At 34.9% G+C, this 27,081-nt stretch overlaps 1 protein-coding gene across 1 annotated transcript in view; it reads left to right on the top strand.

Moving 5' to 3' along the window:
* Positions 1 to 2,763: 2,763 nt before the first annotated feature.
* LOC123549885 (uncharacterized) overlaps positions 2,764 to 27,081 on the top strand; it is a 61,116-nt gene continuing 36,798 nt past the window's right edge. Inside the window, exons 1-32 of the mRNA XM_053546526.1 lie at positions 2,764 to 2,863; positions 5,444 to 5,461; positions 6,128 to 6,688; positions 7,088 to 7,129; positions 7,738 to 7,953; positions 8,457 to 8,654; positions 9,404 to 9,553; positions 10,023 to 10,052; positions 10,629 to 10,769; positions 11,630 to 11,761; positions 12,065 to 12,091; positions 12,983 to 13,100; positions 13,736 to 13,878; positions 14,070 to 14,184; positions 14,645 to 14,784; positions 15,086 to 15,214; positions 15,451 to 15,483; positions 16,198 to 16,312; positions 17,025 to 17,257; positions 17,621 to 17,735; positions 18,240 to 18,511; positions 19,044 to 19,158; positions 20,418 to 20,605; positions 21,312 to 21,426; positions 22,093 to 22,280; positions 22,638 to 22,729; positions 23,124 to 23,334; positions 24,116 to 24,230; positions 24,837 to 25,066; positions 25,786 to 25,900; positions 26,299 to 26,519; positions 26,787 to 26,901. Coding sequence (XP_053402501.1) covers positions 2,800 to 2,863; positions 5,444 to 5,461; positions 6,128 to 6,688; positions 7,088 to 7,129; positions 7,738 to 7,953; positions 8,457 to 8,654; positions 9,404 to 9,553; positions 10,023 to 10,052; positions 10,629 to 10,769; positions 11,630 to 11,761; positions 12,065 to 12,091; positions 12,983 to 13,100; positions 13,736 to 13,878; positions 14,070 to 14,184; positions 14,645 to 14,784; positions 15,086 to 15,214; positions 15,451 to 15,483; positions 16,198 to 16,312; positions 17,025 to 17,257; positions 17,621 to 17,735; positions 18,240 to 18,511; positions 19,044 to 19,158; positions 20,418 to 20,605; positions 21,312 to 21,426; positions 22,093 to 22,280; positions 22,638 to 22,729; positions 23,124 to 23,334; positions 24,116 to 24,230; positions 24,837 to 25,066; positions 25,786 to 25,900; positions 26,299 to 26,519; positions 26,787 to 26,901 — 4,697 coding nt within the window. The 5' untranslated portion in view covers positions 2,764 to 2,799. The remainder of the gene's footprint in view (positions 2,864 to 5,443; positions 5,462 to 6,127; positions 6,689 to 7,087; positions 7,130 to 7,737; positions 7,954 to 8,456; positions 8,655 to 9,403; positions 9,554 to 10,022; positions 10,053 to 10,628; positions 10,770 to 11,629; positions 11,762 to 12,064; positions 12,092 to 12,982; positions 13,101 to 13,735; positions 13,879 to 14,069; positions 14,185 to 14,644; positions 14,785 to 15,085; positions 15,215 to 15,450; positions 15,484 to 16,197; positions 16,313 to 17,024; positions 17,258 to 17,620; positions 17,736 to 18,239; positions 18,512 to 19,043; positions 19,159 to 20,417; positions 20,606 to 21,311; positions 21,427 to 22,092; positions 22,281 to 22,637; positions 22,730 to 23,123; positions 23,335 to 24,115; positions 24,231 to 24,836; positions 25,067 to 25,785; positions 25,901 to 26,298; positions 26,520 to 26,786; positions 26,902 to 27,081) is intronic.

Genomic DNA, 27,081 nt, shown 5'->3' with positions numbered 1-27,081 from the left:
CACGGCCCCTGGATTGAGCAGCCGACACCTTATCCACTAGACCACCGCTCCCCGCTCGATAGTACTTAAACATGTTTAAAATTTAAATTTTGAGAGGGTCTTTGTGAAAAGATCCCACATTTAACGTTGGTGAATCTGAGTTCATAAAACTTTATGCTATCTTTTGTGTCTTTATACGAGTACATGTATAAACCACATTGTGACTTCTTGTAAATCCTTGAATCACGCTAGCGATTCTTGGGTGATCTGCAAGAAGTCCCAATGTGGTTTTTACGATATAAACGCACAAAAAATAACATTCAGTTCTTAATTTTACACTTTTTGCGATATTTTGATTTGGTAGATCAAATGTGGTAGCACTGTGTAGGACGCCAAATAATACATGGGCATGAGGTCAGTACTGCCTTGTTTTTAATGAAAATGAACCAGAGTTTTTGAAATAATATATAGCAGAGCCATGTTTTAACATATCTAAACATTCCTGATTAGTTATACGCCGCGTAACGTAATTCACACAGGCTACACCCTCGTGAAATTATTTCGTAGGCATATAATCTCTTCGAATACTTTAGATATATTAAAATAGGGTTCTAGTATATATATATTACGTCTTGAATAGAACGTATGGACCTAAGTGCAACTTCACAGTACGGTCTATCATAAGTTGAGGTACAGATGATAATGTGTATAACTATTGTTTTCCATAATTGGGCATGTTCTGCATATTAACCGCGGCGTTATCTTTTTCTCTGAAATTAATTGTTGAAAATGTCTTTGAAGTTGTACCCAATAGTTGTAGCAGGTCATGAACACTGGAAAATCATTTCATTGGAACCAAATAACTCCGTTCTCGTTTTTTTTTAAAGATCTTTGACAGTATTTGTTTAATGACGATATGGTAAAACCCGTTTGAAATTTACCTTCTCGCAGAAATAGAAAATTCGATTTTATTCAGTAACAATAGTCATGCACTTATTATTTTTCGAGTGCGGCGAATGCGCTAAATAAGTGCGTGCTTCGCGTGCGGCGAATGCGCTGAAAAAGGAAGTGCGAGTCTAGACAATATCCTAATACAAATTTATAAACCTTCAGAAAAACTCGAAATCCTCTTATAGTGTCAGGCAGATCTCACGATTGTATTTTGGGAATTCGAAGTTGTCGTCGATACTGCAGATCCTAAACGGAGACAAGATTTTAAGAGTTCACATTTGACTGTAAACTGGTGTTATTGTAAGGAAAAGAATGTACGACCACCATGTCTTTTGACACAAAATAGTTGTTAATACTTTGAAATTACAACTTATGATACGAAATTAATGAGAGAAAAACATTTTTGATTTCATTGATTAACTTCAGACGTAAAAAATCGAGTTGTTTTTACTTAAATAATAAAGTACATTAATGTAAATATGATTATGGAATCGTAATTTTATAGAGGGGATTGGTATGAACTCATGTTGCCAAAGTGTGCATATATTAAGATGTCACTAAATGCGCATTACAGATAAGAAATCTCAGAGCAAGGGGAGCGCTAGACTAGGTCAGAAGGAAAGCCGTATATTCTCTCGTATTCCACTGTTTTCAATTGCATAATTCACTACAGACCAGTCATCTGATTTCTGTTGGATGCGATTTGTTGGTGGTCTACCCTACCCACTCCTTTGCCCCCACTCGTCCCCGTTTAAAGAAGACCATATGGTAAAATGGTCCCATTACTTCGGGTGTACATTTCGTTTTGCTTCCAAAAGAACGTTTATGCAAAATCATATATGCCTTCCCCCTCCGCCTCTACACCCCCACCCCACAACAAGCGGTATTTGAACATATGAACTTTTCGTGCCATTATATGTCAAAGAGGTGTGAAGCTTTACCTCGATCTGTGTAATGTAAGTGTGCTTCTACCCACGAACTAAAATTCCACACATTACCTTTATATATATATAGATATTTATATGTTTTAAATGCCCAGGCCCCGTGTTCACAAAACATTTTTCGATCTCAGCTGAGTCTGAGTTTGAAATTTTAATTTCAGTTTTACTAAAACTTCAAGGTTAAATTTCAAATGAGACTGACCTTCAATACCGAATAATCACTTTAAAATAGTTACCAACTTATAATTAAGTCTTAAACATGCTAATTGGATATAAATGAGAAATTAAGTTTCATTATTAAACTCAGCTGAGACTGAAAATGTTTTGTGAACACGGGGCCTGTTTATAACCAAGGTAGAGTTATAGCCCTCAAACTATGACCCTCAAACTATATATTATAATGACGAACTATTTATGCAATATTGAAAGGACAATAAATGCTCCACTTACACACTTTTCTATAATATTTCTATTTATTCTTTTATATTTTTGTTGTTGCTTTTTCTCCCTTTTTAAAAGAGACTTGCACAGAGTTCGAGATGTGTTTTGTGCAGAGAAGTATTCTGTTAAATGTACTTGTATTTTAATCAAAAATCGTTTTGGCTGACAATGCAAATAACTGGCGATGGGTAAATAATAATTATTAATATTTAGTAGTCACTATAAAAATATATATCCACTGGAAAAGCTGTAAAAGCGATGGATGAAAGTGATGAAATTTTCTTTCAAGAAAACAAAGTGCGAGCTATGCAGTTTTATTCCTTAAATTGTTCTTCAAGTTCACGAAAAAGTTCATATTATAGTTTTGATTTTGTTCTGTAATCGCCTAAAGATAACGTCTTTTAGAGACATAGATACGGACTTTTGTAACATATATAAGAGACATGCGGGTTGCAAATTAGCATTTCGATTTTCGACGACAAGGAATATGCGGCTACATCCAGTGGCCATCCTTGCGGTCCTTGCCGCTTTGGCAAGGGCAAATGTGTCAGGTAGGAGATTCAAACTTTTAACCTCTTTTTTTAATTATTACAGGGTCATGCCTCCAAATGAACATTAAAATTTTATTTTCTAATAGATTGGAACAAAAACTTATCAAAATAAAATCACGCATCAATGTTATTTGAGTGGATACTCTTATAGGAGTACGAATCTTTTGCGTGTTTCCCGCTTAAAGTAAACATTTTAAGGCAAGAAAAGTGTTCTTAACAATGAAATTTGTTTTTAACTCGCTTTACCGCTTCGTTTTTACTTGAACTTTCAAAAGTAATATTAATATTTCGGAAAACTGACGAGGAGGCATTCCCTCTATGTACAGCGTTTTGGACGGTTTATTAAATGTCGTATACTGAATGTCATATTTTGCATTTTGAATTGGTTCTGGTGAGAATGATTCAACATAAGATGGTTTACACTTATGCTTTTCAAAAAATGTTATAAAAAGTAATATTGCATGTAGATAATTGTATGCAACGCATCAGTTTAAAGTCAGTGAAGAGTTTTAGTATTTCATTTGTATTTAGCCTCAATATTGGGTATCGAATTCCTGAAACCGCTAAAGGCCTGCAAAGGCATGATGTTTCTAAAAGTTAATCAAATATATATCTATAAGTAGGTACAAAATTTATGACGTCCTCCATCTTAAAGGGAATTTCTGCGCAGCCGACACTTTCTATGGAAAACTGAACTGAAGTCAACATTTGTTGAAACATGTTACAGACAATCTTAAATATGATGAATCTTGAATGAAATAACATTTTTGATAAGTTTTATCAGTAATCAAATGTTGATACTGGTTTATGTTGTATTGACAAGTATCATGCCTGACAGGTATCTTGCTATTTTGTGGTTGTGTTTTCACATCGCATTTTAGTACAAAGGCAGTGTTGTTCATATAATGTAAGATAATTGACTTAGTACTGATAAGACAATATCACCTTCCGGATTATTTAGTATTCAATTATAGAAGAATTAAGAATTTTTAAAACTTTTTTTTAACTTTTCGCAAACATACATGTAATCAATTTGGCCAGGTTCACGCCATTTACGTCGAAACAGGTGTTGTATTCTAGCAGCCTTAACATAAAATTTAGCCTGGTGACCCATACATTTTTAGCCATTTTTATGCCCACAATACAATTATCTATACACAAGAAAAACATGAAAAAATTCTATGAAAGAGTTTTTTCAAAATTTAAAAAAATATTCTTCATTATGGGTATTTTTCATTGAAAAAAGTTCACAAAAGTAAATATGAAACAACATTTCTTTTTCGTTTGTACCCATTATTGTAAGGATAGAGTATTACAAATATGACTATGATATCAAATAAGTATATAATAAAATCTGTAAAAAGAAAAAAGCGTATTGTGCTGTCTTGATGTATATTTTGGTTGGTATTTATACAAAAGCAGAAAATTATGAAAATGTTGAAAATCGCTGGCAGTTTCAGCAACAATGTGTGTGTTCAAAACAATTTTTCACAAAAACAAGCCTGGTGACCTATTGTTTTTATTTGTTCATTGTTTTCAGCACAAATTTTCCTATCATATATTTGAATTTAAAAAAATTCTATGAAAGGAAAAAAACTATAGGAATTCTCTTTAAAGATCTGAGTTACTATTCACTTTCGATGACGAATATTTCAAACCTATGAAACACTTTTCCATCTTTTTTTTTGCGCTGTTAGATATTTCTGAAAGTAGAATAGAGTTCAAATCCGGTCAGTTTTACTTCCAGAAATACTTCAAAATTGGGGGATTTTATTTCCAAACGGACTAATATCTACTTAACAATCTCGGCTTAAAAATTATGTAACTTTTTTGCTGAGATTTTAAACTAGGACCATTTAACTTGGAGATAAGCAGACGTAAGCACTTCGTCTCGTTATCTGTTTTCGTCTGTCATGAAAGTGACCTGACCTTAAACGACTCCGTCTGAAGACAGCCAGATATGGAATATTTTTGACTTTATGATGATAAGATTTTAATGACAGCTCACGTCATTATGATTGTTTGATAACGGCTTGCTTTACAAAACCCCGCGTGTATACAGCATATGCACGGGAACTCGTGCGTTCTCACAAAATAAAACTATTTAATAGCCCATATATTCAATCAAACATGAAGCTGAGATGATGCACTTGAAATTTTAATAATCTGCTTATTGATTCAACGAAAATCTAAAAGACAAAACAAAGAGATCAGGCAAGAAAATAAAACAACATAAGAAAAGTTTAATTTTTCGAAAAGATATGACTTAGTAGTAACTCGATCTAGCTCTAATCGGATACTTTCAATTCTACTGTCGATCGTTCCAATTGTTTCCATAAATTATTAAAACAATGACTATTGACCGGCAGTAAGTAAATACTATTATCCTACAAAGCCATGTATAGTCTAGTCTCAGCCTGCGTCAATTTGCTGCTATCTCTTAGTTAACTGTAGTCTCTCAGCTAGTATCACGTGTTTTGTATATAGATGGCAGTTACGCCCCTTAGATTAAATATCGCCATTTACAGCAGAACCTGTTATTTTCTTATTTATTTACATTTCGTTCTCTTTTTTTTCCAGATAAACGACAAACGACCGGTAAGTAATGAAGTTAGAGAACAAAGAAATTTTCTAAAGAACATTTTTTGTTCAGAAAAGTGAAAAAATGCTATTATCTTGTGAACACTTAATTTGGTTGAAATTTGGTTGAATTGTTGAATATAAAAAGTAAATTGTTTTATAAATGGTTGAATAAGTTGAAACATTCATAAGAAGCATTATACATGTTCTTAATTTTAAAAATATGCCAGTCATACCTGTAATATTTCTTAATATACAGTTTTAAACTTGATAGCTAGAACTCGCTTATTTAAAAATTCTGGCTAGATCTGCAAGGCATTTTCAAGTCCCGTCCCAAAAATATGTGCACATAATATCATTTTAAGTAAAATTTAGGTTGTCTTGAAGTAAAATGCTGAATCCCTTTAACCCTTAGCCTGCTAAATTTCTAAAATGGACTGGTCCATCATTCGATTTGGGCAATACCATTTATTATTACTAGGGGTGTTCACTGAAAATTTACTGACTGAATAGCGAACAGTGCAGACCATGATCAGACTGCACGGATGTGCAAGCTGATCTTGGTCTGCACTGGTCGCAAAGGCAGAATAACTTGCTGCTAGCAGGCTAAAGATTAATATTCGAGATACTGATTTGCAGCTGTATATATCAGCTGTATATATTATATATTCTTTTATTCCCCAGGTACAACATGCATTCCTCAGGATATTGTGTATATGGTAGACTCGTCAAGTTACATTGGTTATGAACATTTCAAACAGCAGCTAAACTTTATAAAGAACAACATTAAATACTATAACCTTAATCCTCAATGTACTCGGATAGGTATTGTAACATACAGCTCTGGTGCGTACAATCAGTTCTACCTGAACCATTATACGACACAAAGCCAATTGTTCAATGCCATTGACGGTATCCAGTACCATGCCGGAGGTTCAAATACCGCAGACGCCATCAATTATGTCACAGGCCAGGCATTTACCTCTGCTCATGGCGGGCGCACAGGTGTTCCACATTATGGAATTCTTCTCACCGGCAGCTCATCCACAAACTCTGCTCAAACGGTGGCTGCTGGAAAGGCTGCTCAACAGGCTGGCATTAATATGTTCACTGTTGGCATCGGAAACGGCTACAGCAGCACAGAATTGATGGGTGTTGCAAGCAGTGTTAGAAATCAGTTCACATCCCAGAGCTACAATGCCCTGAATTCCCTTGCAGAACCACTAGCAACCAGAGTCAATGGCGGTATGTATTGACTCGAGATATAAACCTTTAACAACATTTTTTTATGTTTTTATAACAGATCTATCCTCTGTTAAAACATTTGCATATAAAATGAAAGTAAATCTATCTTTAAAAAGTTATGTAACTCAAGTCAGAATGATGTCCTCCACTAATTTATATAAAAAGTCATGACATTTTCAATGGTATATATAGAATTATTCTTCTCTTTAATGATAATCATTTCTTTTTCTTTTGGTATTAACAATTGCAAAAATGATGCCGTCCTCAAGATAAATTAAGATATTCATGAAGTTATACTTACATAGCCTTTCTTAACAGATTAAACCAAGGAGATTTTAATCTACTCAGTGTCTGCCATGAAATCCAGATTTGTACATTTTTGTTTATTTAAATTTTCAGCTGTTACACCAACTACCGGCCAAGCAATGGGTACACCAAACTGTAAGTAAAGCATTTTTAAAGATATTGTCAATACTTCAAAATTCCTTGCTATAGCTACTGTTGAATATGGAATCCTTTAAATAAAAGTTAGCTATATGTCCTCTATAATCCTCACTGCATACTGAATTACAATCAAACCTGTACTGGTACTAAAGACCACCTCTGAATAAAGACCACTATTATATAACCTGCCTTGAAAAATCACTTTAACCTAGAAGCTGTCTAATTTTGCCAGTTACAAAACACTTTTAAAAAAGGCCACTTTTTTTTATCTTGCATGACTGTGTGGCCTTAATATAAACAGATAAACAGGTTTGACTGTATAATGATGTATGAACACTTGTTGTTAAAGACAACATACTTTACCAGTCCTTTTGTTTATATTTGCCTTATACACATTTTACTTTCCAGAACAATAGTTGTCTATTTTTGATATTCTATGGAATCAGATAAAATCTTTCTGTTTGGTGTCTGCCGTGCTACATTATAATGGATCTTATATCCACTTAGCACATTTATAGCCATCAGTTCTATATTATCGAGACATGTATACTTTCAGCATGTTTACAGCAATAAATACTATATTATTCAGTCTTGTACATTTTCAGCATGTTTACAGCAAGCCGACATAGCATTCCTAGTAGATGGCTCAGGAAGCATTGGCTCAGCAAATTTTCTCAAACTCGAAAACTTTGTTAAGGGCATTGTGGGTCAACTTGACGTAGGACCAAACAAGGTACATGTTGGACTCGTCCAGTTCAGTAACTACCCAAAACAAGAATTCCCGCTGAATATGTACTCCTCAAGACAGGATGTTATGACAGGTACAGCACCTATTTCCATCAAAGATCTATGTTTGAAAAGGTAGACATAGGCTTTAGAAACCGTGTGAGATATGTGAATCTTGCATTCACTGAAATCATTCATCGGCTGAAAGTTGTATTGATAAGCTTATTCTTAATAGAAATAAACTTTCCTAAAAAGTTTGGTTTGTAAAACAAAATTGAAGATAAGAGAAAACTGTCTTTAATGAATTTAAAATCATGCCAGTATGTTCATGAACTACTTTCTTTGTTCCATAGTGCACTAGCAAAATATTTACATTTTGAAACCGGAACTGTTTTTGTGATACAAACTAGTAATTTCAATCATTGGAATTAGGACTTGCAATTTTGTGATTTAAATGCTGCAAAATAACCTAGTTTTATTTGTACGTATTCATGGTTATACATGTATATGATTACACAGTATTCTGAAACTGCTAAGTTTCCAGTCGTAAATCAAGGGCATTTCAGTGGAAGGCTTATAATGACATTTATTTTAACAGGTGTTGACCAAATGCACTACATGGGAGGTGGCACAAACACAGCTGACGGTATCAAATACCTTAGAGAACAGGTATTTTCTCAGGGAGGTGGTGCCAGACCTAACGTTCCAAGGATTGCTGTGGTGATCACTGATGGCAGGAGTGCAAACCCCACGCAGACTGCCGCCCAAGCAAACCTGGCTAGACAAGATAACATTGGTAAGATCTTTGTATTTTGAATATCTAACTTGTAAATTATCTCCTAGTAAAGGTTGAATATATATTTTTAAGTTTTGCTTTACTGTTTTGGAAATAAATTTTCTTTCATTCATTATTTAATTTTAAAGACAATTACAGTATAGAAATTTACTACATTTGTATGTGTCTGTCTTTTGTCACAGGGAAGGTATGAAGAACAGCACTTTTTTCCATATTACAGATAGACTAATTTGTATTTCCATAGTTGTAATATTATTAAAAAGAAACATTAAAATCTTAATCCAGATAATAAATTGTATGGAAACATTTACAGCCTGATCATCAATTACTCAATGAGTCCAGAGTGATTATATTTGTCTCAGCCATATTTCTTTACTGTAAGGAATACTTGATTAGTTAGACATGGAATTTGATCGGTATGGATTGTTCTGTTTTTAAACTCAGGCTTGCCTACCAAAACGTTGCGCTTTCGTTGATGCTTACATGCAGTGCACAAACTTAGTTGTAAATGTTTTTCTATATTTGAGCTGCATTTGTGACCAGCATGGATTCAGACCAGCCTGTGCATCCGCGCAGTCTGGTCAGGATCCATGCTGTTGGCTAACGGTTTCTCTAATTGCAATAGGCTTTGAAAGTGAACAGTATGGATCCTGACCAGACTGCATGGATGCACAGGCTGGTCTGGATCCATGCTGGTCGCAAGTTCACTATATTGGTTTTCTCATGTTTTTCTATATTTTCTATTGCAGGTTTGCTTGCTGTTGGTATTGGAAATGGTGTGGATATAAATGAGCTACATCAAATAGCGGATGATCCGGACGCATCAAATACCTTTACAGTCTCAAACTATGACCAGCTTAACAATATCGCTACCCAGATCATTACCCGTGCCTGTCATGGTATGCTGTTTTACTTGCCCTTTTTTAAAGAATTTTTTGTTTTAAGATATAAATATTTATACTTTTTTTATAGATTAGAAAGCTCAAACAAGGAGACATTTTATTAAGAGAAATTTTCAGTTAAGATAGGTTTTTTCGAGGTTTCTTGGTTCGAATGATTTTTTGTCTGTGACAGTTTTTGCTTTTGATGACTAATGATTTTTTAGTGTTTAGATAGGTTGTAGTTAAATTTCAAGCAAGAATACACAAATTTGATAAATTTTGAATCTTGATTAAATTGGTTTTTTCTTTCATTATCATGCAAACAGTCCATTAACAAATATAATTGTAGCTATCTTTTTAACAAAAGTCCGATTGTTTTTGAAGGACAAGTAAAATCTTTTTACAATGAAATATTGCTATAAATGTTTTCTTTTGGATAGCATGTTCATGTGCAAACTTAGTTTTCATATCTCTTTCTTTTTTTCAGTATCAGCTACTGCACCTCCACCAACAAAAGGTAGTTTACAACTTTTCATATATCTCTGGCTATATAACCATTACTGACTGAAAATTGAAAAAAGTGTAGTGATTATACTGTTCTTAGGAATTAAGAATTTTAGATATGTGTTGTTTTGAATATTTTTCATGCAGATAAAAAAAAATTTACAGACTGAAAGATTTGACCAAAAAAAACTCACTTAAAGTACTTTGAAATCAATTAATTTCATGGTCATGCACAATATTTCATGGTTTGAGCTAAAGTGGCTATTTTTGTTTGGACCTAGTTTTGTTGGCGATTATGTTAGAAGACTGGATATATAGGACTTTCCTGTGTTTGTTTGTATTTAATTTTTTTAATTGACACAACCACAAATCCACAGAAAATACCCGCCCCCATGAAAATACCCGCCCCCATGAAAATTAATGATTCTACAGTACATTCCCTTGACTTAATGACAGTAATTTCAAATAATAACATTTTAGTTTGATATATCATTTGAATGCAAAATATGCCTTGAGTTTTGGTAAGTTCTACCAAGAGTATTAAAAAAATGAGAAATTGTCTATATATAAGTAAACATTTTTATTTCAGCATCTGGGGTTGTGAATATCAAAAATGACCCATGCCAGAATCATATCTCAAACTGTGACTCATACCCAAAGTCTGTCTGCTCTGGAGACTACTTTGGCTGGGCCAAGGACAACTGCGCAAGATACTGTGGATTCTGCGTCCGTAAGTACAGACACTATTTTTGATAATATATTTACGTATCATCATAGTTCATATCTTCAGTATCTAAGTTCTAATAGATTTAAATTGCAGTCTTTCATTTCAGGTAAAGTTATATTTATACATTGGAGTAATTATTTATACATTGGAGTAATTTTTGCTGTAGACAGATTTTTAAGATATCCCTATTGTTCTTAAATTGTGTTTTAGTTTTGAAGAGAACAAGTTGCTTGGAAAATTTGTCAAGAGAAAAAATTTGAATGATAATTATTTACAGGTTTTTACATGTTATTTAGATACTTCAAGTACTTATGATATGCTGTTGGATATCCTTTTATCAGGATAATTAATCTAGAAAATTCAGCCATTTGCGCCACATAAAATCCCCCTCCCCACCCAAGAAAAACCCATACTGTTTGGCGTCACATTCTTATATTACATGCTGTACAATAAATAAGCATGAAAAATATGGAAATTAAAAAAAAATGTTTCTTGTACTGGAGTTTTATATAAAAAGTTCTAATCTGCTATTAGCAGTCACTCTACCATTTGTCACGGAGCCATTTGCTACAAATTCATGAAAGTCACTCTGCTTATTTTAGACAGTTTTATTAGTAATATTAGGTAAAATTCTATTTTTCTTACCTTTATACTCAGAGTGGCTCAATTAAGTTTTGAGCCAATATGACCCCTAACTACATGTATATTGTTAAAAACTGGATCTATAAATTATGTGCCTTAGTCTTTATATTTTCATACTTACTTGAGATATGAAATATATGTTGTATATGTATATGTTGTATATATGTATCCTAAAAATTAATAAAAAATTACGTAAAGTCTATTGATTTTATATTTACCAGCTCTGTTCACAACTGCCCCACCACCATGTGAAGACAGATTATCCAACTGCAATGAATACCCAAGCTCCTCCTGTGTAGGAAAGTTCTTGGACTGGGCCCATGACAACTGCAGGAAATACTGTGGCTACTGTGGTAAGTTACTGTATTCAAGAGATTTTCTCTCGCATGTTTCTCAATTACTACATCAATTTTGAGTATAACTCAATGTATTGAGTTTGCACTAAATTGTACTTTACTTATGCAGAAATGTATAGTTTTTAGTCCACAATTATTGTGGCTACAAAGCTGCGCATAGATTTGTTTTCTCAAAGAACACTTGATGTTAATTAACAGAAATGTTTTCACTTTTTTTTGCAGAAACAAAAATTATCTGTTTTGGTATTGTTTTAAAGTAAAAATCAATTTAACTCGATAATTTGTATTTTATTTTTCCAGATTCCAAGTCTCAGTCTTTGGGATTTTGTAAGTATTCTTTCTCGGTATATAAGGTATATTTCTTTTAACTGAAAAAAAAAAGAAATACATACACTCGTTAAATGCTGATGCTTGCAATTTTTGTATGCCTATGAAATGGGATGTGTTATGGGAACATCTGCAGATTGTTTGTAGTGTCCACAAAAATTATCCACTCTCATTCTTGTGCAGTTCTTATCCAATTTTCAACAAACTTGGTCAAAATGTTTATGGACGTAATATCTCAGCCAAGTTTGATAAACAGCTGGGCTGTCCCAAGTAACTCGAGATTTGATCCTTGAACTACTCAAAATTGAAAAATTGGCAGAGTTTGCATTTATTATCCAGTATTTTCCAACCTTTGTCAGAATGTTTATGGGCATACATCTTGGCCAATTAAATAACCAACTTGATAGTTCCAGACTTTTTGGAGTCGTTGCCATTGACTTCCCCAAAATTTTGAAAATGACAGTATCCACTCAATTACTAGGAACTAAAGCAAATTCTACAGCATGTGCATCCTTACAAAATCTAGGCTACATGTGATATTTAGCATATTCTTTCTTTGATCTCAAGTAAACACGTACAGAATGTGTGTCATTGTAAAAGCCAGTTATGTTTGATAACCAGCCAGTTTGTTTAATCATTTCCAGAGTTATGGCCCTTGATATAATCAAAATAACAAAAATTGATGGTGTTTGCTCAATAAGTGTCTTTAAAGCTAAAATTTATTTGCTGTTACAAACTCATATTGTGACTGTTTGGCCGTCTTGTAATGCATTCATATGATTATGATTAAGAAATGATTTATAGCAGAAGCATAGTTTAATTAAACTAAACATGATGAAAAGGTTATACATCCTGTTTAATAATTCCATGAATTACATATTTTGTTGACAGATAGTCAATGTTATTACAAGGGTCAGACATACAAGCAGGGCGAGACTTGGGATGATGGTTGCGACTACCAGTGTACATGTATCGATGGACAAACCGGAAAATACCAGTGTTATAACAAGTAAGTTATAGTTTGAGCCGTGCCATGAGAAAACCAACATAATGGGTATGCGACCAGCATGGATCCAGACCAGCCTGCGCATCCGCGCAGTCTGGTCAGGATCCATGCTGTTCGCTAATAGTTTCTCCAATTCCAATAGGCTTTAAAAGCGAACAGCATGGAGCCTGACCAGACTGCGCAGGCTGGTCTGGTCTGGATCCATGCTGGTCGCATACCCACTATGTTGATTTTCTCATGGCACGGCTCGTTTGAATTTTCGCTTATGCTGTTATACAGCAGATTTTTTTTTTCATGAAGGCAGAAGAAAAAAATGCTTGATTTATAAGGCTAGTTACTACAGTGTTAGAAATATTTCCAATACATTCCATAGGTTAGGATGTGCAGTTCAATAAAAATTATGACTATTCTGTTGGTGGTAGATCTACTTTAGGTTTACATTTATATTGAATAAAGTGTATGTATTTTATGCACAAAGAGGGTGAAATACAGCATGGTTCTGCTATCCTTAGGGGCTGATGGTAAAATTCCTTTCAGACATAGATATCATGTGGCTGTGTTAATGAATTATTTTTTATTGACTGGTTTGCTTTGCCACATGAAGTGATTAGTTTCTAATGTTTTCACACTTATTTTAGATGTCCAGTCTATTACAACCTACCTTCCCAGTGTACCCTGGTAAAGAGTGAAACTAAATGCTGTCTGCAACCAGTCTGTGATTTCAATCCAAAAATATCCTCATTTGAGACGACCAGTCCAGGAAAAACAACTGATGGCATAGGTAGGATGTCTTTCACAGTTCAGTTTATTGAATACCAGTATGACTCTTTTCTTTACACAAAGTTAATTATATAAATATTAGGAAGAACAGATTTAAGGAAAGATTTTCTGGTGGTTTAATTTCCTTGCATTTGTGAATGAAACTTCTGTTGACACCTCCAAAAAATATCCAGGGGACTACCTTGATTTCAGATGTTTGCCAATTCCAAGGTCATCAGTACTACCAAGGTCAGACATGGGAAGATGGATGCCAGTACACATGTACTTGCACAAATGGAAAAACTGGAACATACAAATGTCAGACCCTGTAAGATCATTTTATGCATAGCTATTGCTAGTCAAGTCATAGAAACTTGTCAGTTATTTAAACAATAATTGGAATGAAATATTGAGGACTGTTTTTTATGTGAAAAATAAACAGAATTGTTTCTGATTCAGATTTGTAATATTCGTATTGCATGTATTTTGCTGACTGCAATGCATTGCAAAGATCTTGTTTTGATGAATGAAATATAACCTGATGTTTTATTTAACCATGATTGAAATGAAAGTGCATCCATGCTATATTGAGTGTCCATATAGTGTCCATATACTTAAGGCTTGTGCCTTTTGAGGAGCTATGGTAACCTGATCCCACTTCAGACTTAAGCTGCATAATATGAAAAAAATTATCCTATTCATTGTCAAAAATTGTTGAATTGATGAAAAAAAAATGGAATTTCTTTATGATGTTATATTGTTACATGGTAATGTTTTATCTCCAACAGGTGCCCTGATTACACAGCCATTCCAAGCTTCTGTCACCTTGAGACCAAGCCTGGTGAGTGCTGTTCCAGGCCAGTTTGTGAGTTCAAGACCCAGCAAGGTAGCTTCACCGGCTCTGGAACCATAAGTGGACATGGTGTTGGTAAGAAAGGCTCATTGCTATTTTACAAGTTATTCTTATGTGAAGACATGGTACATGGTTAGATGTTGTTTTCAAGCTGTGTTTAGTGTAGTTTATGTTTACGAATCTTCTGTATTTATTTATGCTGTAAAGTGCTTCAGCCTCCAACCTTGTAGATAATATCCATGGATTGTTATTCATAATTTCACTGTTAAAAGAGCATTTTACTTTAAAAAATGTAACTGACTAAGATAGATAGAGGGAGATGATAAATTAAAGGGAGGTAATAAAACATACACACCATTGTATTTGTGTATTGCAGCTGTATCCCCGACTGCTCCACCAGCTTGCATTGACACCTTACCAGACTGTGACCGATACGGGACTAATGCATGTATCAATTTCAAACCATGGGCCAGAGACAACTGCAGAAAGACTTGCAGTTTGTGTCGTATGTATGATAAATTATTGAAATGGAGATTAAAGCAGGCCTTTTAAAAACACTGAAGGTTTTGTTGATATCAAATGTATCTTCCTGCTGCTGAATTTATTTTGGTACATGTAGCAGTAATACAAATGAAGACAATTTTAAATGCCCTTTAGTTCTATTCAGCTGAGCACTTATGTGCTATATTCAAAATACATGTAAGATATACAGTGGATAAACAAGTCTTTTTTTTTTTATAGCGGTTGGTAATGCCCCGAACCCTGAACCTACTGGTAAGTTTTGATATTATAACTACATCATTTATATATACATGTACATTTGCAAATTGACAGTAAACATTGAATGGAGACTACAGTACAGTGATAATTATTGTGAACTTTGTAACTTTTATGTGCTAAAAAACTGCAACTGTTTTCCAGATTTATAACAGTTTATAATTCTTTTGAAGTTTTTTCCCTTGATTGACTTTACTTAACTTATATACTAAAATAAAATTTGAAAAATAGAGATGTTATGAAGATCACAAAAATTACTGGTTTTCAAATTATCTCCCTTTTTGTTAATGATTTTCCATTTTGCTAAGCTTAACTCAAAAAGCACTGAAAAGATTCAATGAATATTGGAATATAGATAGATTTCAGTGAGAGGTTGTACATGTTGCAAGAACCAGTGAAACTGGAGTATGAATAGATATTCAGGAAAGGAGATATTCTTCCTAAAGTTTTTGCAAAAGTTATCTCTCTTTTGCAGTAATATTAAGATTTGTCTACAGTGAATTATCAAGAGAAGTGAAGGAATTTCATGGAATTTGCAATCAGTATAAACTGCATTTTTGAAAAGTAAATAGTGGAAAAAGTACATTGTACTTTTAAACAAAGTTAATTTCTGTTTGGTACATTTCTAAGAGTTGCTTCACCATGCATTATGACACAGCCCTGTGGAGGAGCATCCTTCGCCTTGTAATATGTTGACTTTATGTATTTTAGATGTTTGTATATACAATGGTAGAGCGTTCCACCAGGGTGATTCATGGAAACTTGGCTGTGATACCACATGTACATGTGAAAATGCTGTATACGGATACTACAGATGCGTTAACTCGTAAGTTAAAAAAAATACGTTTTTAGACAGATTGTGATTTCTAGAAGGGTAATAATATGTTTCGGAAAACATGGTTATAATGAGCCACGCCATGAGAAAACCAACATAGTGGCTTTGCGACCAGCATGGATCCAGACCAGCCTGCGCATCCGCGCAGCCTGGTCATGATCCATACTGTTTGCTTTCAAAGCCTGTTGCAATTACAGAAACCGTTAGCGGACAGCATGGATCCTGACCAAACTGTGCAGATGCGCAGGCTGGTCTGGATCCATGCTGTTCGCAAAGCTACTTTGTTGGTTTCCTCATGGCACGGCTTGTATATGTCTGTATGACATTGTACAAATGAATTAATGTACTGTCCTGTTTTAACTTCACATTGTTACAGTTCATGTTATATGACAACATTGTAGCTTTTAACCTTTATCCTGCTAAATTTCTAAAATGGACTGGTCCATTATTCAACTTGGGTAATACCATTTATCATTTGAAGGGTGTTCACTGAAAATTAAGTGACTGAATAGCGAACAGTGCAGACCATGATCAACCTGCACGGATGTGCAGGCTGAACTCCACTGGTCGCAAAGGCAGAATCACTTGCCGGCAGCATGCTAAAGGTTAATGGTAGAGGGAAGAACCCAATGTGTATATTAGAAGCCGGTTTCTACTAAAGGTTTGGAATGATATCTTAAATGACGAGATCATTATTTTATAGATGCCCAACATATAATAACATACCAGCTGATTGCAAGGAAGTTAAAAAGGCTGGAGATTGTTGTACCACAGTACAGTGTAGCACCGGAACTTTTGTCTCTTCAACCGGAAATCTCGCTACCATTGGTGGTGGTGGTTTGATTCAGACCCCCGGAAGTGTAACACCCACACTGCCATCTGGCAGTACACCAGAGCCTGGAACTGGTGGTACAAGCTTCACGGCACCATCCCTGAGTAAGTTATACCTGGTTTTGACATAGTTTAACTCTTTTCATTCAATTTGTTGCAAATAGTAAACACATAATGAATTACATGACGTTGTGTTCTTCTTCTAAAAATAAGATTGTTTAAAGAAGTTTCTACAAAGGTTTCAAAGTAACTGCTTAAGTGAAAAGTGATTAATTTATTCAAATGGAAGTTTAGATTGCTTATTATAACATCTGTCTTAATACTCATGATACATTAGCTTTCTCTTAATATACTAAACTATGTTTCCATAGTAACCAATAATTGTTTCATTGGCCTGTTATTAGGATTTCTATTTTTATTTGAACTGATAAGTAAGAAATAAATGAACACACTATTTGTATATTATAGAGGGTTGCCTGTACAAAGGCAATGTATACATTTCTGGCCAGACCTGGGAGGATGGATGTCAGTATTCGTGCACTTGTGAAAATGCCGAGCAAGGATTGTACAGATGTAGACAGAAGTAGGTTTTTGTCATTTTTGTTATATTGCTTCATGGTTTGAAAACCATGGAAAATTAAGATGTTATTTTTGAAGAAAGCTTTCCCAGCTCTTGCCAATAGCTTTAGATGTCTATTGACTTATTGTATTGTTTCATAATTCACATTTTTGCACCGAGTTCTCTGTTGGACATTTTTCTTATCTATGTTTAAGTTAAGACTACTGTTACCAGTATCAGTATTTCTGTCATATATGTTGTAAATTAAACATAATCACTTGTAATCTACATGCACATAATTCACTCAAAACTGCTGTTAGGAGTACTGAATAGTTAATTCATTTGCAGAATAGGAATTGAATTGATTTTTTTTTTGGGTATAAGTCTGAATTGCTTTTCATCTGTAACCTGTAGATTTATGGCTGGCAGTAAATGTATTGGCACCTTAGAATGTAGATAAACTGTTATTACTTTTAATTTTGTCATTTTTTTTACTACAAGTAAAGTAACTTTTTTATTTCTGTTTAGATGCCCAGAGTTCCCAACTCTTCCATCAGAATGCCACCTTGAAGTTGACCCCAGTGACCCCTGCTGCCAGAGACCAAAATGTCAGTTCACTGGTACCCCAACACCAGTCATCCCAGTATACAAGCCGAGTACCACAGGACACAATGTTGTTGCTCCTCCTAAACCAGGAGAGTTATTCCAGGGAACCCAGACTGTTATTGCAGTTATGACATTACCCGGAAACAATCCTAACCCACCAACAGCTGATCCTAATGCCCACTCTGGTGGAATAGGTAAGGAAACAAATAAAGGTATAAAAACAACAACAAAAACATCAAAATTTAATTTTCTTCTTGGTAGGTTTTGAATTAGATAAATGTGATAATAAAAGAAACTTTTGAAAGAATTAACAGATTACTCTACCATCTATACTAAACATCTTCAGCTTGTAGTAATCACTGGTGTTGAATTTAAGTATTTCACTAATGAACCTCTCTTAACAAAAGAGGAGATAGGTTTAAAGGTTCTAGATTTTTAGAAATACTGTTAGCCTATTTATGTGGTATTCATTAGTGTAGACTTCATGATTGTTATAGAGAAACAATCCACGAAATTTAACCATGACATAAATAAAAGATCCTCATGGTGTTCATTTTATCTTTAAAGTTTGAAGTCAGTAAATTAATGCCCACTAAAAATAGTTATTTTGTGCCATGAACCAAACAATTTCAAGCCAGTGAAACTAAATGATTTTACAGTTTATAAGATACAGTTATTAGTTCTATCATATTCACAATACACAAGAATAAAATGTATCGTATATAGGATACTGCGAGTACAAAGGTCATACATACAAGCAAGCTGAATCCTGGGAAGACGGCTGTGACTACGACTGTGTGTGCGAAGATGCTTCTATTGGATTCTATAGATGTAGAGAAAAGTGAGTTGCATTACTCATTGAGTATAGCTTAACACTCCAGGGTAGAGAAGGCTGTTATGCTAATAATTGAGCCACACTATGAGAAAACCAACATAGTGTGTTTGCGACCAGCATGGGTCCAGACCAGCCTGTGCATCCGTGCAGTCTGGTCAAGATCCATACTGTTCGCTTACAGTTTCTCTAATTGCAATAAGCTTGAAAGCAAACAGCATGAATCCTGACCAGTCTGGATCCATGCTGGTTGTAAATGCACTCTGGTAGTTATTTCACCGTGTGGCTCATATTGTTACTCCCACCTATAGAATAACTTGCTTGTCACAGTCTTTGCCCAGTCAAAGAGTAGAATTGTTTTTTGCCCTGCTGATTTTGTATGACTTGTTACAAGCTGAGAGCCAGTCAACCTTGCGTCAGTCTAGAGTTAGTAGAGTTAAGCTCGTCTATAAAGAAGATATGATTAGTGGTAACTAGACTTAACCAGCAGCTGGACTCGCCACCTTCTGTAGAGTGCATGAAATTAGTAATATTAATTTTTTTTTCATTTTTATTCACTACAAATGCAACTGTTATATATACATGTAGGCATTAGTAACATACAGACTCTTTGTAAAGAATGATTTTGCGAGCCAAATATTCTTATTAATATTAATATTGGAAATAAATATTTTAACAGTCAAATAAAGAGAAAGATAAAACAAAATAAGCTGAACAGAAATGAGCAGTGCCATGAGAAAACCAACATAGTGCATTTGCGACCAGCATGGATCCAGACCAGCCTGCCCATTCCCACAGTCTGGTCAGGATCAATATGTTCGCTTTCAAAGCTTGTTGCAATTAGAGAAACCATTAGCGAACAGCATGGATCCTGACCAGACTGCGCAGATCCATAGGCTAGTCTGGATCCATGCTGATCGCAAATGCGCTATGTTGGTTTTCTAATTATGCGGCTCAAATAATGTTTTAAGTTTACCTTACATCCTAAAATTGAAAAAAAAGAATGGTCATTTAAGATTGTTCAGTTATGATGCAAAGAAACCGGCATCTTTTCATGGCATACTTTTCTCCTTTTTTGATTGTGAAGGACAAGTTTAATTTGATTGAAAAAAAAAATCAGAGCCTTTATTCAAGCTGAAAATATTACATTTTCATGGCAGAATTCACTGTTCATGTGTTTTAAATAATGTGGTGAAGAAAATTACATATCAAGTGAAAAATTAAGACTTTTGTCATTTGAACATAAATGAGTTTGAATTGTTTTACAGGTGTCCCAAATACCCACCTCTGCCTGCACAATGCCAGCTTATACAGGATCCTAACAGCAGATGCTGCAAGATCCCAAAATGCCAGTTCACAGGCCAGGTGACCTCAATTAGTGGACATGGGACAATAACAACCCCAAGACCCATAGTGACCACTGCAAGACCAGTTATACCGGTCACACAAGCTCCAAGTAAGATACTGATACTCATTATCTTTAAAGACCTTGAATAATGATATTTGTAATGTTTATAGACCTTACACAACCTGCTTCTTAGTAGCTGCATTGTTAATATAACTATTCAGCAAGATTGGATTTAGAGTTGGAACTAGTTTTTTATATTTTTCCTGTCATCATAACCTTGTTTGATGTGTAGAATTCTTCATATGAGATGCACCATGAGAAAACCAACATAGTGGCTTTGCGACCAGCATGGATCCAGACCAGCCTGCGCATCCGCGTTTGTCGCAAACCCATTATGTTGGTTTTCTCATGGCATGGCTCATATTAGGAAGCAGTTCAGCTTGGTCACGAAAGTTGATGTTTCTACCCAAGGTACTTGCCCATGGCTGTAACAGTGCCTGGAGGGGCATCTTGCAATTGAAAGTTTTGTCAGATGACCTTTATTGTGCACTGAAAAATTTAAAAATCAGACAAAAGTGGTTTAGCTGTATTTTAAATAGGCCAACTAGGTGGTTTAATATGACAATATTGAACCAAAAGATATCACGTCCAAACACCCCTTGGAATTATACTTGAGTGCATATTATACATGGTATAATTTATTAATGATATTTACATATAGTCACTTACCCCAACCTTAGGATTTTAGGTTGATATTGGGGATGGGTATTATACATATGTGCATATTATACCTGGACTTTTACGGTATTTACAGAAATGTGTGTGTACAAGAACAAACAGTACGGTCAAGGTCAGGTATGGTTTGACGGCTGTGACTACAGATGTACCTGTGATGATGCTAATAGCGGATTCTACAGATGTACAAGAAGGTTGATATAAACTTCTTTATTAAATAACACTAAGCAGATACTATAAAATGAGCTGCACCATGACAAAAAACAACATTATAAGAGCATTTGTGACAAGCATCTGCACAGTCTGGTCAGGATCCATACTGTTCACTTTCAAACCCTATTGCTATTAGAGAAACCATTAACGAACAGTATGGATTCTGACCAGACTGCACGAATGCGCAGGTTGGTCTGGGTCCATGCTGGTCGCAAATGAACTATGTTGGTTTTCTCATGGTGTGGCTCAAATAGTTTCATTTTCTTTGCATAAAATTTCAAGATGAATTGTATTTTATTTCACGGATTGATGCAAGTATGAAATTAACATAAAGAAGCTCCCTTGAAAAAATATTGATTTTAAAGGATGTAAAAAATGTTAACCACTGAATTAAGAATATTGATATGAAATTTGTTTGCCACTTAATTCATTACAATTCTGTAGCAGTCATGTGCTACTTTTCAATGCTCCTTTATAAAGCAATTTATTTTCATGCAGAGCTTTGATGGCATGCCATTGGTGGTTGAGTTTATTCTTGTTGAATATCTCACAACTTCTACACATTTAACAAAGTGTAGGACAAATTATTTTACACCATGTCTTTTATCAGGCTGCATAGTTTAATATTATATTTATTGTGTCTTTAGATGTCCAGAATTCTTCAATGTACCCAGCGGATGCGTGTATGTACAAGATCCCAATGACCCTAGCTGCTGCAAGGTCCCACAGTGTACACCAACACCACCACCGGGAGCCACCTTGGCACCAAACGCCATTGCTACCATCCCACCTGGAACCTTTGTTGGCCAGCCAAACGCAACAGCAACTGGTATCGGTAGGTATAGCTGAAAAGCTGTTCTAACAAAATTCTGACACAGAACTCTGGCAGTTACCGTAATTTGAAAGGACGCCCAGTTAAATGGTGAAAATTTTGAACCCTTGGGTCAGACAATTTATCATGTAATGATTTGACCAACAAAATTAGTTTTCAGTTCATAATTTTTAATTTCAGCTACATTGTTATGAAAGCTCCTTTGAATCACTCATCATCTGCATTCTTGAAAAAACCAAACCAATTAAACCCACAACCACATAGTTTGAGCAGCTAAAATGTTAAATCCAAAGCTACTTTAAGAAAACAAGGATCATAATCGTTATGGTATTTACCCTTAATTTGAACGTGTATTTTAAGGTTACTGTGATTATAAGGGAATGCAATACAAGCAGAATCAGCAGTGGATGGATGGGTGTGATTATTCATGTGTATGTGAGGATCAAAATACGGTAACTTTTTTGTATTTGTTACCTGGAGGTTGTATATAGATATATTCAACTGAGTTTTAAAGAGGCCAATGATATCCCGTTGCGGACCCCGCCTATTTTGATCTGTATTCAAGTGAATTTTCCCTTTTAAGAGTCTCCTTGAGCAGCATAACTAAGCCTGCCCCTTATTTGGGCTTGTCAGCAGTACATTTTTATAATGTAATACTGCGAAAGAATTTAATTTTACTGGTATGAAACTATTTGATTTCAGATAAGAAAGCGTGGGTATGAAGACAATAAAATACTGGAAAAATAAATCAGAAATTTGTTTATTTTGGGATTACCTAAGTGGCTGTTTCTGAGCTTAGCTGCAGTGTTTGGTCAAGACATATTTATAAGTTTACATTTATTTCAGGGTCGTTACAAATGTGTTGACCGTTGCCCAAGTTATGGTGCCCTACCTCCACAATGTAGAATGGTTGCCGACTTCACAAATCCATGCTGCCAGAAACCAGACTGCCAGTTCTCCGGAAACTTTGGTGAAATCACCGGAACATTAACACCAGCTCCACAACCAGGACATTCTGTTGCACCAAACATTCAACCAACAAATGCACCCAAACCTAGTTAGTTTTCTTTTCCAAGCTTTGATCTAGGCCTAACAATTTTCAGTTAAATTTATTCATATGTTTTTGGTTTTGTATTTCAAATATTTGTCTGAAATGCTGTTATGAGATCATTTTAAATCTCAAGAGGTGATTATGAGCATTTAGTTCAGTTTCTGAAATCAGTAATAACTTAAAACCAGATTGCTACTTTTTTGTAATTTATTTTTTATTTCTAGGGACTTCATTTTACAGATTCACATATATCATGAATAATTCAGTAAAGAGTTAACAGCATGATTTGTTAAATAACAAACACAATTGTACATATTATAGTAGTTGCAACTTGACCGCGATGGTTGACCTTAGGCTGATTTTCATATCGATTATTTTATTGTAGAAATATGGGGTGCTTAGGGTATCCGTCAGTTTTAAATATAAGAATGCAAACAGCTGAAGCGTGTTACGTACACTCCTTTTCAATAATAGGTTGTATCTAATTATGTATTATAATACAAAGGTCAACCATCGGGGTCAAGTTGCGTCCACTATACATGGTTACTACAGTCAGCGAATAACAATAAAATATTTGTATATTCTATTGCCAGCAAAAATTTGAAGCGGATGAAAAGCTGTAGCTAATATTACAGACTTTCTAGCTGAGTTGTTCCCTTTGTAAACAAGAAAAAGCAAGATATTTAAAGGGAGATAAAAAGCTGTAGCTAATGATAAGATATTCTAGCTGAGTTGTTTCCCTTTGTAAGACTTCATCTTAACATGTTTATACCTCTTCTTGTTACAGCGTACTGTGTATACAAGAGTGCCATGTACAGTCAAGGACAGACATGGAATGATGGTTGCTCGTACAAGTGTCGCTGTGACGATGCTAGTAGAGGACTTTATGTCTGTAACGACAGGTACTTTCAGATACATTAAACACTAATTGCTCACAGTCACCAGGGAATGGGCGAAATGGGCAAGTTAGCCAGGGTTTCGAGCGATCCAGATATAGAAAATAATATGGAAACTCGCTAGGGATCACATTCAGTTCTTGAGTAATCCCCGGGTGATTGAGTCCTTGGTGCATAAAGAAACAGTAATTCGCGGTAGTTTAAAAAAAAGAAAGAAAAATGCATTAAGCCCTGCTTCTTCGAAGGATGTGTTATTGTGAATGCAAGTCCTTTCAGAATTTACTGATTTGAGTATGATATAATTTTTTTTTACAACTGCCAAAGTATTGGTTTTGTTTATTTTACATCTTTATGTGGGAAGGGTATAGAGTAATATATGCAAAGTTTTTGGTATGCTGCCTAGAGAGGTTTGAGTAGAATGGTGGTTTTGTATTAATGCACCTAACAAAAATTGTTGTATATTTTCTAAGGTGAAGTTACATTGAAAGTGAGTCTTCAAAATAAAAGTTGTTGTGTTTAGGGGTTCTGCAAAATTTGCAATGGATAAGTTGTTTTCAAAATCATTTAGGTGCAATACTTTTATAATGAAATTTGAATAAATTTATTTCATAGATGTCCATCGTACCCCAACATTCCTCCACAGTGCCAGATGGTAACAGATCCTCGTGACTCCTGCTGTAGAATGCCAGAGTGTAACTTTACACCCACTCAAGGACAGATCACCGGCACGCTGGCCCCTAACGTGATCCCCACCAAGGTACCCAGCCAGATCATTGGTCAGGCCAATACACCAGCACCTACACCATACCCAGATGGTCACACACAGGCTCCTCAACCACTGAGTAAGTTTTCTGAATCTAGATTTAGCCATTACTACATACGAAAAAAAGCTATTTTATGTTTACCAGTATTTTATGTCCAGGGTAACTCTAAAATTTCATCAGATTTTGTAGAGTAGTCCTAATCTCTGTCCTTTCACACGTATTTTGAAAATTCCCAAATTTTGTGTATGTATTGGTACTACTATAAGGATACTAAATTAATTGTATTTTTGAAATGCCCTTTTTGCAGGTAAAGATACATTTATGCAGTATTTTGTTTCTGAAAAAGTCATAAGTCATAACAATTTAATGTTTAGTGTGATACTATGTGCAAATGTATTACTGTAAGATTGTTGTGTATGAAGATTGCTTAAGACTACATATGAGCTGTGCCATGAGAAAACCAACATAGTGCGTTTGCCACCATCATGGATCTTGACAAGCCTGTGCATCCGCTCAGTCTGGTCAGGATCCATGCTTTTCGCTTTCAAAGACTATTGCAATTAGAGAAATCATTAGCGAACAGCATAGATCCTGACCAGACTGCGTGGATGTGCAGGCTGGTCTGGATCCATGCTGGTCGCAAATGCACTATGTTGGTTTTCTCATGGCACGGCTCATATTTCTATATACTTAACAAAAGTCTTTATATAATAACAATGTGCAGTAGAAATGAAAAGTACCTTACGTACCTCAAACTTTTTGACATAAGCTTTACAAAGGAAAACTTTTTTTTTCAGATTTCTGTATATACAAGGGTGGACAGTACAACCAAGGTCAGACATGGGATGATGGCTGTGATTACAAGTGCAGATGTACAGATGCTACCCTCGGAAAATATGTCTGTGATGAAATGTAAGGCTTAAATGATAACAATTACTTAAAGTTATCAGTGGAGAAGTTTTGAGTGTACCGGTAATTGTACCTGCATTTAACTGCCTTCCAGTTACATTACAGAAGCATATTTAACTGCCTACCAAAGTTAACAGAAAAATGTTCAACTGTCTGCCAATAGTCATTCATTGCAAAAGTATATTTGATTGCCTGTCTTTAACTGCCTATCATGTATTACATTTTTTTAAAACTTCTTGTCCAATTTTATAGTAAAATTTTCAATTCCTTGACATATTTTATGTGTAGAAAAATATAATGCATGAAAATATATACATCTTTCCTAGGCTTACTTATCCACTATATGTGTAATTTCCTTGCTATTGTTATTTTACTAATTTAGCTATTTGTTATTTTTTAAGGTGTCCAAAATACGGAAGCCTGCCTGCATCCTGTCACTTGATCAAGGATGCAGCAAATCCATGCTGTTTCAAACCCGTGTGCAACTTTGTACCAACCGCCGGACAGATTACCGGACAGGGCAGCACACCAGCACCCATTCCAGGAGTATCTACTCTAGCACCAAACCCAAATCCAAATCCCAACCCGAACCCGAACCCAACGCTAGCACCACTGCCAAAAGGTTAGTTGATTTGCATCTGTTACTGTTAGTTTTGACTCTGGATGTTGCTTGAACATCTTTATTGAGATGCTGAGAATAAAATAAAGAGCTGAAATTTACCATGATATGGCAAATTGTGCTTGAACTTATATATTTCTGAGGTAATTTTCCAACTTAAGTATTTCTTTCACATGCAAAACTTAATTGTTTATAACATATCTTGCACTGATTCATTCAATATTTATATATGTGAAGTACCTAAGAATGTGTATACTGTATGTATTACAGCTGTGTGCGTGTACAGAATGGACCAGTATACACAGGGACAGCAGTGGTTTGATGGCTGCAACTTCAAGTGTACTTGCGAGGATGCTATGCAGGGTACCTACAGATGTGATAAGAGGTAATTTATATTATTAATCTAATGTTCCTCAAATAAAGGGTATTTACATACATAAATTGAGATGCTCAGTTACTGGTTAATCAGATTTTTGTCCAGCAGATTGTAGATTTCATATAATATTTACTGATTGTATTGACATATTGTATCAGAGAAAAACAGGATACTTGCTCGTGTTTATTG

This window comes from Mercenaria mercenaria, chromosome 6, assembly GCF_021730395.1.
Source record: "Mercenaria mercenaria strain notata chromosome 6, MADL_Memer_1, whole genome shotgun sequence".
NCBI lineage: Eukaryota > Metazoa > Mollusca > Bivalvia > Venerida > Veneridae > Mercenaria > Mercenaria mercenaria.
Note: the sequence above shows the minus strand (reverse complement) of the source record. Positions and strands in the feature narration are given on the sequence as shown.